This window comes from Podarcis tiliguerta (assembly GCF_965153285.1).
Source record: "Podarcis tiliguerta genome assembly, chromosome: 11".
Lineage (NCBI taxonomy): Eukaryota > Metazoa > Chordata > Lepidosauria > Squamata > Lacertidae > Podarcis > Podarcis tiliguerta.
Window position 1 is genome coordinate 22,296,883 of NC_139544.1, and position 13,185 is coordinate 22,310,067.

Sequence of the window (13,185 nt, forward strand, 5' to 3'; positions counted from 1 at the left end):
CAGCGTAATTATAGAGCCAAGCATAACTGCTGAAATAAATAAGTGATAATAGAGTAGAACGGCTTTTTAAAAAAACTGAACATAGCAACCAAGAACTACACGGAACAGTGTAAAGCTGTGGAAACCTAAATCAGATTTAAATCTTCTGCAGGACAACTCTAAGCAGTTTTCACTCAGAAGTCTAAAAGCTGACCTTCCGGAAAGGCCTTAAATAAGCCTAACCCGTTGTTGTCAGGATTTTTCAAGCCTATGGGAGATTTGGCATCATTCATTATTTCAATAAAGGTCCTTTTGTAGGGTGGGCATTCCTACAAAGTTACAGAACTAAAATCTAACAGTTTTCTCATTTCTTTCCTAAAGGGAAGAGCTTTTGCTAGCTGGTGTACCAAAATATCCATATCCAGATTACTTGACCCGCACAGAAATAGCACTAAGGAGAATAATTGAGACTCAGGTAAGAACAGTTATTAAAATGAGTATTTGCTTAAGTATTATTTTGTGTACAACACACCCAGGATTTGCTGTTATAGACCTTCATTATAATAACATGTTATTTTTAATTAATGCTCTAACCAAATTGATAAAGACCTGGTGTACATGTTGAAGTCCTGATTAATTTTATGTATATTTCTTAGAACTCAATCCAGGTCCTAGGATGTAAGATATCTGTATCCGATCTTTCTAATATCCATGTGGGTCTTCAAGGTAGCTCATAGCAACAATAACAAGAATCAACCCTCCTTGTCATGTAAGGCTTCTCCAAACATGACTGCTAGCTGTGATCTCATCTTCTCCATCACCAATGGTGTTTCACTCCCTGAAATAGTCTCTAAAAGACAAACATGCATTCAAGCAAGCTGTCTATTAGCCAGTTTAAAATTGGAATATGGTCCCAGCCACTGGAACAACTGCACCCTGGGCAGTGCTATTTTTCTAGAAAAAGAGGTGCCGGAACTCACCATCAGTCCTTCCCTTATTCTCTTATAATGGCAAGGGTCCCCACTGGAAAAAGCCCTTCTCCTGGGCAATATTGCTTCCATCACTGACTGAGTGACTTCTATCTGCTCAACCCCACACTCTTGCTTCAGGGCACTTGTGGGGGAGGGGGTGGGGAGCTGCTGTGTGGTTTGACCGCACAGAACAAGAACAGGAAGCACAGCTTAAATAATTCTGGTTTTGCATGGCCGCCAAGTAATTTCTGATCCACATGATTCTATAATGAGGATATTTTGCAAGCCAATTTAAGGATGCTTCCTGAAGACCTGCTTATTGAACGTTTATCTTGATATGTTTACAGAGGGGTTAGATGACATTGGCTATGAGCATTCGTTCCAATTTGTGTGCAAAGAACGTTTTTCAGTGCATTCTCCCACTCCTTTCCTTATTGCTGCAAGTCCAATTGTGTGTGTGTGTGTGTGTGGCAGGGGGAATGGGTTTGTTGTGTTGAGAGCTCCAACTTTAATTGCACAACCTGAATTTGCCAATATGTGATTAAATCCCACCTGAAAATAATGACGGTCTCGAAGTACCCTTGGAGCCATTTGGGGCTATAAAGGGTATCCTAAAAAATATTAATAAGAGTGCCCCCGTTTCCAGTGTAGAGGAAGAATGCTAGTTTATTGAGCAGATGAAAAAATCTGGTTCATGGTATTCAGGTATCACAGCCATTTGCTAAAAATACACTAGTAGACTTCGCATTTTTAGACGTGAAAAATAAGCAGCATGCCCTTGTTACTTTCACACAGCATGTTAAAAGGGTCAGCATTACTGCCCTAACACTACAATTTTTAAGGTAACTTGTTGTGTATGCAGTTAAACCACTTCTCAGGCCTATGCAGTCCAAACTTATTTTCACACAACCAGTTAAGTGATTTGTTAATCACAGTTTTCTGCACATTTGCACTGAGAGCTAAAAAAAAAAAAAAAATCTCACAAAATTATCCTCAAAAGTGCCCCCACGTAAATTTTATTGGTAAATATTCTCAGGGTACTTGCCGAATATTCTCCAGGTGTGTATATTCAGCACTATCATCTGACAGCCAAATATTTTGTAGCTGGGCTCAACATTTTGAAGTATCTGACAGCTGGCATGGAGAAATAGCCATCATTGTTGGAAAAATCAGTACTTGACAGTCTTTCACAGCTGACATGTGTTAATAATCAACATTACAGAACTACTGACAGTTGACACCTGGAAGCAGTCGGCTGCTATGGGGTTGCAGTATGTGGCAGTGTTTGACAGATGACTTGCAACAGAATTCAGAAAATTTTATATGAACGGCATTCATTCATGTAACCCATAAAACAATTTGAATTTTGCCATTAAATTTCAATTTCAACCATCACACACACACACACGCACACGCACACACATAACTAAGGTCAAATTTCAGCATCAATTTCATTGGACTTTGAAACCATGCTTGTTTCCACTACAAATTTCATAACCGGCACGTGCAAATATGAGATCTACCGGTATATTAAATATTGATATTATATATTCTGCAGTTTAAATAGGTTCTCTACTGTATGCGTAGCCTCACTTTGTCCCAGAACATTTGCCACTATCTGAACCACTTAGAGTTTCCTGGTGCTGCTTATTTTAAGAGACACGTTTGAACTCACTGCTCCAGAGCCTGCAGCTGCCACCCTCTATTTCAGAGTTCCTTTGGTTCAAAGTATTGGAGATTTCCACATCATATTTTATTTTTAAAATGTTAATCTGGCAGCCCTCGAAGCAATCGGGGTAGAAGGTAGTAGTGCTGCTTCTTTATAAGTATTACGTTAAGCCATTTCTCTTTCTGACTCTAATCTTATGGGAATAGGGTGTTGGATGGAGAAAAGAGTCCAATTTTATTGTGGAGCCAAAAACCTTCAATTCCCCTTTCAGCTTTGAATTTAGCTCACTGGTTTGCCTAGGGCAAGTTGCTCACTTTCTGCCTTACCAACATCCTAGCACTGTGATGGGGAAAGAGTAATCAACATTATCATTAATGATTAGAGTCCTTCAGAACTTGGAGATGTTCCATAAACATTTGGGTCTTGAGGTTTTCTTCTTCCCATCTTTTGCATAACTGGCTGGAACATTCTTTCTGAAAGTGTTTAAAATCTGCTATTATTGGGGGGCCACTAGGGGGCGCATTGGAAGATGGCTGACAATACCATCTCTCCGACCCACACAGGGTAATTAAGAGGCTGTTATGGGAGTAGGCAGCCTCCCTTGTTGCCCCAAGGAAATGGGGAACACTGCCCTTGCCTGCTGTGCCCATAAATCACCCCCTAATTCGAAAGAAGGGGGTGAGGGCCCTAGGCAGAATGCTCCCTTGTGGACATCGGCTCTCCTGGACGCTGTCTCTGATCGCGCACTAGTTGCAGCAATTTGGAATAATTAATTACAAAAGAAGCAAATGCACATATTTCAAGTGAAGAAGGGGAGTGAAGTCTGCTAATTTAAGTGACCTCTGCGAAAGAAGACGACGGGCTGGAGAAACAGGAATATTTTACGATGAAGATACACCAAAGGCGGGGTATGTTGACAACGGGGCTGAATTGGGGGGGGGGGGGACCTTTTTTACTTTACTTCTACGTGATTTATAAAAACCCCTCCTCATTAGAACCATCAGTTGAACTGACCCAAGCAGGATGATTAAGGTCTGTGTGGAGATAAACTTTAACCAAAAGTATGCTTTATGGAGACCGAGAAGCAATAAGAGCTTTAGGGAATGGCACAGCAATTAATTCAAAGTTGCCATCTTGCCAAAGGATTTATAGCCGGGAGGAAGAATGGATTTGTTTTCAGACTGCATTCCTAGTGAATCTCCTCAGAGGTTTTGAGAAAGGAGGCAGATTGGTGAAGAATGACGCTAAGACTGTTTCGATGTATGGAAGTGATGTTATATGGAAAACGTCTGGATATGGCTACTGGATAAAAAAAAAAAAAATCCACACAGGATTACAAACTGTTCTAACCAGCTTGCGGAGACTATCAGAGGTCACAAAGAGAAAGGAAAAATATATGAAAATAACAACAAGAGATGTGGAAAAATAATAAGAAAGGACTGGATAGTACTGTGAACATCATAAGGTTAGATTTGTGGACATTAAAACAGCAGTAAGAAGCAAGAAGTTGATTGGATCCCTTCGGAACTTGAAATATGGGTACCCACAACAAAAATGTAGAATTCGGCTGTGTAATTTGGAATTTATGTAATTTGGTTTGATTTGATGTGATTGGTCGGTTAATAAAAAATTATTCTTATTTTTTTTTTAAAAAAATCTGCTATTATTAAGCCAGTTTGGGGAATGAAAGGAAAGGAATATACGTTTTCTGATACATTAAACAAGCTTTTAGAGTTAATTTACCATTGAGTTCTGACTCTGGAGGCAGTGAAAATACTAAGTGCACTGAAATATATTTTATAACTCAGAGCAGTTCTGCCAGCTGATAATAATCGTAACCATAGCAAAAATGCCCACAAGCTACTAGTTTGCTTACAATACTCTGTTAGAAGGAAGGCATTTTATTATTTAAGGTTAGCCAGCCCATAATGTAATTGGGGGCATCCCATAAAAGCAATCATCCCCGCTAAAAAAACAACACCAGTTTTCTCAGACTCTGAAATCTTTTCCCCCATGTTTAAAAGTCTTATCACTTCTTTTTAATGCAGTGATTATTTCTAAACCCTGTCTCCTTTTTCCTTTTTCAAATCCAAACTGCCCTTCTCTTTAATAAACGACACATTTTTATTGCTGTTTTATTCTAAGCTGCAGTTTCTACGCATAAGACCATACCTTCAGGGCCTCCATTAATGCAGTAAGGATGTTATCATCGAGGCTCAAAACAAGATGCGAACTTTTCCTTGACTACAGTCATAAACAGTTTTAGTCTTTCTGGTACATCATTTGTACCCCTGACATTGTCTATTTTCCTTTGTAGAGGTTGTACTTTGTTCCATACGCACACCCATTTTCTCGTGCTGGACACGTGGTCAAACAGTGAGCTTAGGCTGAGAAGATCAATGCAAATATTGCTTCTTTGCAGAGTCCGTCTTCAATGTGAAGAGCTTCATGATAAAAACTTAAGCGAGGCTAAGGTCTTGCCACTGACCCATCTTCTAGCACAGCAGCTTCTTCACACAGCTAGTGCAATTCTTCCGCCTTTCCCATCCATTGTCGTTGCTTCTTTTTCTTCCCTCTTGCTATTTCATCTCTCAAACTCTGATAAAATCATTCCTATCCCTTTTCATATTTCTTTGGCCTTCAAATACACCGCTGCATCCATCTTGCTGTCTCTTGTGAGGAAGATTAATTCTCATATCATTTTTTTCGAGTGGGCTACTTTTTTGTGAGGTGATTTCACCACGCTATTTCTATGTGGTGACCATGTCATATGGATGCAGCTTTTTTCAGGTACTAGAGAGGCATGTTTTTTTTCCTACATGAGGGGAATGTCTCATGTTCATAGCTTTCCTTCGCTTTATATGTACTACAATTCACTATGTGATCACCTCAAGATCACCTCATGAAGTGAGCATGACAGAAGGGAACAGGAGGTGGGCGATGAAAGCCCAAAGGCCAATATGGTGCGCCAAGTAGGGTGCTGGTGGGTTTGTGATATAAGTTGTCTATCTCAGCTCAGAACCACTTCTCACATTTCAAAAATTCCCACATGATTTTTTTTGGGGGGGGGGGTAGAATTAATATGGAACCTGCTTAGAGATTATCATGTGATGTGCAGGTTTTTCACGGGCAAGCTGTGAATATACGTGTGTTAATGTTGATTGTACATACATACAAACGTTGAAAAACTCACAGATGTGATCATCATATATGAAATTAACATATACAGTGTCAATGTTGTGTGTAAATTTCTACGAGGGAATTCTACAACACTTGGGATTACTGTGTAGAGTTTGGGCAAGTCATTAGCTCTCAGTGCAATCTGCCTCACACAACTCTTGTGTGAAAATAATGGAAAACATGCTTTCAACATATGAAATAATGCAAGAGGTTATTAGAGAAGGGATGAGAGGTTAATATGCAATGTACTGTTATTTCCAAAACATGTGGAATATACTATTATTGATTTAAAAATGTGGGACAAAGCTTGCCCTCCCCCAGAATTCACCCTGCTTTTTCTCCATACCCCAACCTCAATTTCCCCCCTAATGCTGGCACTGTTAATAAGACCCCATGCTGAACTTCTCGTTTATTAATATGCTTAAGAGTTGGGTGGGATTCTCAAGTCGTAGTTTCTGCTATTTGAGATTTAAGCAGGGTAATGTCAAATCAAAGTCTGTATCAGCGAACAATTCCTTTTCTTTCAGTAACATATTTCTTGCTTAGAAAACAATAAGAATTGAGCAGGGCAGGAGTTTGCCTTTTGGGAGATGCATTCTGAACTGGAGCATGGCGGATGATTTACACATTTTAATGTGCATAAAATTAATGTACAGCTTTCTTGCGATATGCATATCTATGGTGCTTGCCAGCATTTGTGACATTGATAGCACCTACGTTGTGTGCCTTTTGATGCGGTGCCTTGTTGCATCTCACTTTCAGGTAACAGACCCTGGCATGTTGGGAAGCGTGGCCATTCCTCTGTATCAGCTGAGGCTCCTGCTAGCTGGCCATATGAATTCCATGTGTGTGTATTTCCTAATATTACAAAAAATAATGATATGAAATTATATCTGAAGACGTGCGGTTCTCACACCTGCTTTTAAAACATTTGATCGTCGCATTGTCAGTGAATTCTGCAATTTGCTTGAGACGGGCATTGAAACTTGCCATTCTGAGCTCCCAAGGATCCTGTCATGAACCTACAGACCCCACAACAGCACCATAGGAAATGAATACACTTTGTAGGGTATACCTTGGCCAGACCAGTGCCCCCCCAGATGTTGTTGGACTACAAACATACTGACAGGGGCTGATGGGAATTGCAGTCCAACATCGGAAAGTGCCCATTGCCTGTTACTCCTTTGAATGAAGTTGCATGATCCATCACTGACTCCCCCAATGCCCAGTTCCTAAATTCCTGCCTTTAAGTTATCTACATTTCCTGCCATTGAATTGAAGTGTTTTGTTTTTACACACACCAATATCACTACTAAAGCCACTTTTTCTTTCCTTTGCAACAGTGGGAGAGGGAATTGGAGATGAGGCTGAAACTTGAAGAAAAACTCCTGGCGCTGGAGCTTAAAGAAAAACAGAAGCTGGAAGAAGAACGCTTCAAGAAAATCATGAAATGGCGATTAGAAAAGCTGAATAAGACAACTAAGCCCTATGAGCTTCCTCATAAACAAGCAGAGGAGGAGGAAGAAGATGAAGAACTGACAGAGTCATGCAGCAGCACTCAACTGTCAAGTGCACAACTGTCACGAGCCTGAACACCAGCCCGCTAAGGGGTTAACTTACACATTACAGGCAAATGCATGCAATGAAGCCCAAGACTTTAGAATGAAAAGCCTTAGTGGAGGAGTAGGGAAGTGTGTGTGCTCTTAAACCATTTCCTGCTAATGGTTTTTTGCTCAAAATTGCTCCCACCTACTTTTTCATCCACGGTGTACCAGGTGTTTATTAGGCTAAACCATGCGGCAGCTTAGGACCAATTTTGAGGGGGTGGGGAATGCCTGATATGAAGACTTTAAGCTCCTCTTCCCACCCCACTGCTTCTCTGCTCAAAACTGTGGCCTCCTGCAGCAAAGTGCCATAGGGGAGGAGTAGAGCAGCCCTCCCACCCATTGGTGGCGCTGTGTTTGCCAGGGTGATGTGGCGGTGAGGTTTCAAGAGCTCTGTGTTGGTGGCATTGGCACCTTAGGAGCCGCCAGTACCAACCTAGAGCTCCCTCAACCTCACAACCACCTCACCTCTGCAGTATCTTAGGGTGTGGCTGCCCTGCTGCCAGGAAGATGCTAGTGCTGCTCTATCCCACCTCTTCTGCTGCTGCTGGTCTCCTGGGACTGCTTTTCATGAAAAGAACAAGGCTGGGTTTCATAGCACTCATTTCCATGTAATGTGTCATCTGCTCTTACATCAAATTTCCTCTCCTGAAATACAATGGTTATGGGAAAAGCATTTTCTGAATTTTGTCTTGTTTCTTAGCACACTCAGGTGTTCTATGCAAGGTCAAGAGAAGCACACTGAAGATGCTCAGGGACAGCAAACCCTCTCATTCTTCTCCTCTTTATTCCACCTAATCATCTGTTTGTGCCTTGCAGAATTTCCCCAAAGTTTGTCTACACCCAGAGGAACCAACGTGGTGCCCTACAGGTGTTGTGGGCTACAACTCCCATCAGCTCCAATCAGAATAGCTGCTGGTTAAGGATGATAGAACTGGAGTCTGCAGCATCTGAAGGGCATAATGTTGACTATCTGTGGTCTACATCCATTCCCGTTCCCTCCCTGGTTGCTTATTTTGCCACTGGTTCTGTCTCTTTCCTCAGACCTGTTCCTGCTTAGTCTTTCTGTTGATATTTAGGCCTTGCTTACTGCCTTACTCACTTATGCACATTGCTACATCTCCTGCTATTTGATTTACTTATTTAAAAATAACACAGTGGCACTTGACTTGCTGTGACTTTTGAGCACATGGTTGATGCAGTCCTTGACTACGTTGAATTCTTGGTTCCATAATTGCATGGCTATTTCCGTCGACTCAGATCTGCATGTTAAAAGCTACCTGTGACCTCCATCATTCACTGTGTGTTGATGTCTGATAATGGTAATGTTGAAACCTTAACCCTCTACTATAAGCATTCTGTAACTAGCTAATACAGCTGAAGAAATGCAGCCCACAGTCAGACCCCCTAACTCCAAGGTTGAAATATGCTGTTTCTCTTTGAGTGTGTCTATGCATGAGATGGTTGAGGGTTAGCTGCTACACCTAAAGCAGCTGGATGAGAAGTGGTCTTTGCAAAAGCGCGGAAAATGTGATGCAGAAGAACCTGATCTTTACCGGGCACCACCAACTGTTCCCTCAACTGATGTTTACAGTTCCATTGTGGCATGGATTGTGGTTTACTCAGTAGGGCTTGAGTAAACAGAAAACAGCCGTACAATTGCTCCGTTGTGGCCAGGGCTTGTTAGTTGAATTACTCCCTATGACTTCTGGAAGCCTTCACTCCAACCTTACCTATTCCCTTCTCCATCCTCCTGGCAGTTCCACACTTTCTTCCACACTTCTTCATTCAAATAACTCCTCTTCCCTTTCTATGGTTGGAAACGTGGAGCTATATTATGAAAAACCAATGTGTCGAAGGGCTTTGTGGAAAGCCCCATGGCTTTTTTCTCTGGTCAAGGAAGTCTAATCTGATCTAGGTCATATTCTCTTTATTGGGTGGAGGATTTTGACGTCCCAACGCTCTAAAATGCATCCATATCAGTTTTCTCTTTCTTTTCCAGAAAGGTGAGAGCAAGCTAGTCCTTTGATCACTGGATCACTGGCCAGTTATGTCCTAAAGTGGTGTTCCATCACTGTGTGTCATCACTGCAATTAGGACTTACTTCCTTGAACAAATTTTGAACTATCTGCGCTGACTCTTACATATGAAAAGTACAAGGCAGTGGGGGAGGATCTCCTGGGTTCCCAAGTCATTATTGTTCTTCTTGCTCCTCTTCACCACATACCAAGCATTTCCATACTTATCAAGATACCACACTAACACCATTTATTATTACACATTATTCCATTGTGAATCACTTCCTATGATTTCTGTCTTTCACACACACAAAAGCATCCCTAAAGCATCTTCCTGGCAAACAACTTGCCAGTGAGGACAGCTACATCTCTGATCAGAATTTTGTGCAAGTTTTCACAGTGGAAAAGCTGCCACAGTCTTCGCCCTTCCTTCTTTGACTATTTTGAGGGATGATTTGAGGAAAAGGTGACTATACCCATATCCTCTAGCAATCCCACTTGAGTAAAATTTTTAAAATGGTTTGATTTGCACTGTTCCCAATTAAACTGACATATATGACCACACAGCACTTTTTAAAAAAAACTTTCTAAACAAGTAGTTGAGATTCATTACTCAACAATGAAATATGAATTAGTGGTAAATAATTGATGAGAACAGTTATGAACCACCCATTGGAAAAAAGAGAATAGGCGTCAGCTCTAGTTGTGCGAGAGAGAAATCTGGAAATAAACATGAGGCTAGAGCTGTTTTCATACCGGAATAATTAACATCAGCATAATCTTCTCAACAGACGGGTATTAAAAATGCATATACAGTCAGCGAATGTAGATCTCTAGAAACATTGAATCTCATATTAATATCTTTGCTTCATTTTTGGAGGTAGCTCCTCAATATGTGGTAGAAGTTTGTGTCTACTGCACTGCAACTTTACCATGAAAGAACACCCTTAGCTTTTTTACACTTACCTTGTCATAATTGAGCCTCAGAGTCAGCTTATGTATGGGGTCATCAGATCCTACCCAAATCAAGGCTTGATGCAGGAAGATTTAAATGAGTCACAGCCCTAACACCCATCTGTGGAACATGTGGACTCACCATTTAATTACCTTTTAAAAGTGATCAGATAAATCACTCCATATTTTTACCAGGCTACCATAAACATACTTGATTTTAATGTTTAGGCGTTGTGTAAATCTTGAAATTGCTGTACCCTGAAATTATAGGACTGCATCCATTTAGAGATTTAGAGACTGGACTTTTCCCACTTGGGAAAACAGCAGTTAGATGCTCCTGCGGTGTTTTGTGAAAAAAATATCTGATTGTACCAGCCTTTCAAACTTCCTTGAAAGTTGTTTTTAACATGGTTACCTTTAGTTATGTTCTCAGCAGTTGTCCTGAAGGTTTGACCAAGCTTCTTCCAACTAGTCGTAGATTAACTTGGAGCTGGCTTGCAGAGTTGAGGACCTGCCAGACCTATGTACAGTTTCCAATATGTTGTAGGTTTGAAACTCTTATGGTGCTACAAATCTGCCATCAAAATTTGGCTGAAATGAGAATTTGGAAGCATCTTTAGGTGTGGTGCCGAACATCTCTAGTGGCCCCATGATGGCTGAACCCAAAAACAGACTTCTTAGAAATGAGTACTAGATCTTGGTCACTTATTGGGGACAAGTCCATTCAGATTGGCTTTTGGTGTGGTAAGTGAAAGAAATACATCTTAACCGGCTCTCAAGAAGAGGCCTATTGGACCAACACAGTATTTTTCTGCTCTTCCTAGTCTTATATATAAAGAAGAAAATACAATGTGTGGTCATACATGTTGATAATTCTATTGGAAAGAATAATATTCAAAGGAAATTTTAATAAGATTTTAATATTTGTGTGTGCATATTGATAGTCTCTTTATCACCACTGGAGGACATCTTTATCAACTTAATAGGTACGATTGTCTCCCATGCAGGCGTCAGACCTCAACCAAAAAGGTTTAAAAGGAATAACAAACCTCACTCAGTCACATGTCAAAGTCTCATGTTCTAGCTGTTGAAGCTCACTCCAGCAAGGGAAGTAAGCTATTCTGCTATTTAAATGAAAACTATTATTTCTACATTGATTTCTAGGCTATTTTACTACTAAGCCATGACTAGTTGCCCTCTGAAGTTCTTTAATCCTGTGCTCCACACAATAAGAGATCAGAGTTTTAAGATGAATCCAAAGATTTCCATCACGTTTGACTGGTACTTCCTGTGAAGGGGTTTCTGCAGAATTAATAGGGCATTAAAAATATAGGAATGGCCCTACTGCTCCAACTTAGGTGTGTTCCAATAAGAGTATTAGAATGGTGACTAAAATGGAAATGATTATCCTTAAAAAAAAAAAAGGAATATGATGCAAGAGAAATTAAGATTAGGATGCATAGGAAGAACGCATCCTTCCTGAAAAAGCTGGTTCATGTTTTGGTATAGCTAGCCTTTCCTGGGAGAAGGTATTCTGTAGTTTAACTGATAGGATCCAATCCCCTACTCATGTTTTACACTTGTGTATCCAATACGCTTATTAAAAATAATTTTTTTTGCATCAGTGAGAAGATTATCATAGGGTAAACTGCCTTCAAATTGAGCTGCTGCTCATCTCTTTCTTGGGGGACATGAAAAGCAAGTGAACCAACAACCATATTATACAAATTACTCATTTATGAGCCCACTGCCATCTGTTAAAAACAGGAGAAACACTTATTAAACTTGGGATATTTTGTCAGAATACAGTATTGGCTGCAATACACTTCACTGTATCAGCTCCTTGAGAAAGAATTAAGCTGGTAAATATATGTGCACTACATATGAGGAAAGGATTTCTGATGGATTGAGCCCACGTCCCCCCTATGTAAGCTATAGGTTGGCCACCTGAGGCTTAAAAGCATTTGGCAGACTCATTACTAATTCCAAACATCTTCCCTGATATACTGAGTATGTTTAGAGCTTTATTTATAAACTGCAAAGCTAATTTGGAAATGTCAGGTTCTCTAACACAAATTCAAATATTTACATAGTTTGGCAAGTTTCATCGACAACTCTGTTACTTTTGAGCAATGTGCATTTTTCACAGTAACAACAGATTTTACAGATAATTTAACATAATGCTATTCCCTTGCTTAACTGTGAGGCTATTTTCCGTATTACCTGCCACTGTATTGATTTCATATTCCTACTTCGTTGGGAAAAAATTGTATCCCTCAGATTGTTATTGTTGCCATTGTTGTTGTTGTTGTTGTAACTTATTGTTATCTATCTCAGAGGAAAGAAACATGGTGGGTGTTTGGTCACCTAGAAAACTAGGCTGTGGCTTTGAACCATTATCTTTGAGATAGGAGTTTGTAAAATATGGTTTGATAAATACTTTTTAAAGTGAGGTGAAGTGTTATGTCATTGTGCTATTCTGGAATGGGAACATCCATGACATTCTCTGGAACAATGTCATTTATGATTTATGGGAATAAGGGATTTCCCCACAGAACTGAGGGTGCCTAGGGCCAGCCTGAGACCTATGGTGCCTGAGGTAAAACATGCCACTAACACTTCCCCCCGAACACAGGCCCACATCCCAATGGGGTGGGAGGAGCATGCCGCCTGAGGCAGATTGCCTCAAGTCACTTAACTGGCACACCAGCCATGCTGGGGCAGCAAGCTACCTTAGGGGTTGCAGTGCAGACCACATGATGCACCCTTCCAACCACTTTCCACCAATAATAATAATAATAATAATAATA

At 40.5% G+C, this 13,185-nt stretch overlaps 1 protein-coding gene across 5 annotated transcripts in view; it reads left to right on the plus strand.

The window, feature by feature from the left end:
* The window catches only part of TMEM232 (transmembrane protein 232), a 147,491-nt gene extending 139,416 nt beyond the window's left edge, over positions 1–8,075 (plus strand). For all 5 annotated transcript variants that reach the window (XM_083403977.1, XM_083403981.1, XM_083403980.1 and 2 more), the window contains 2 exons: positions 361–454; positions 7,143–8,075. In XM_083403977.1, the coding sequence (XP_083260103.1) occupies positions 361–454; positions 7,143–7,391 (343 nt within the window). In that variant the 3' untranslated portion in view covers positions 7,392–8,075. The remainder of the gene's footprint in view (positions 1–360; positions 455–7,142) is intronic.
* The last annotated feature ends 5,110 nt before the right edge of the window (positions 8,076–13,185 follow it).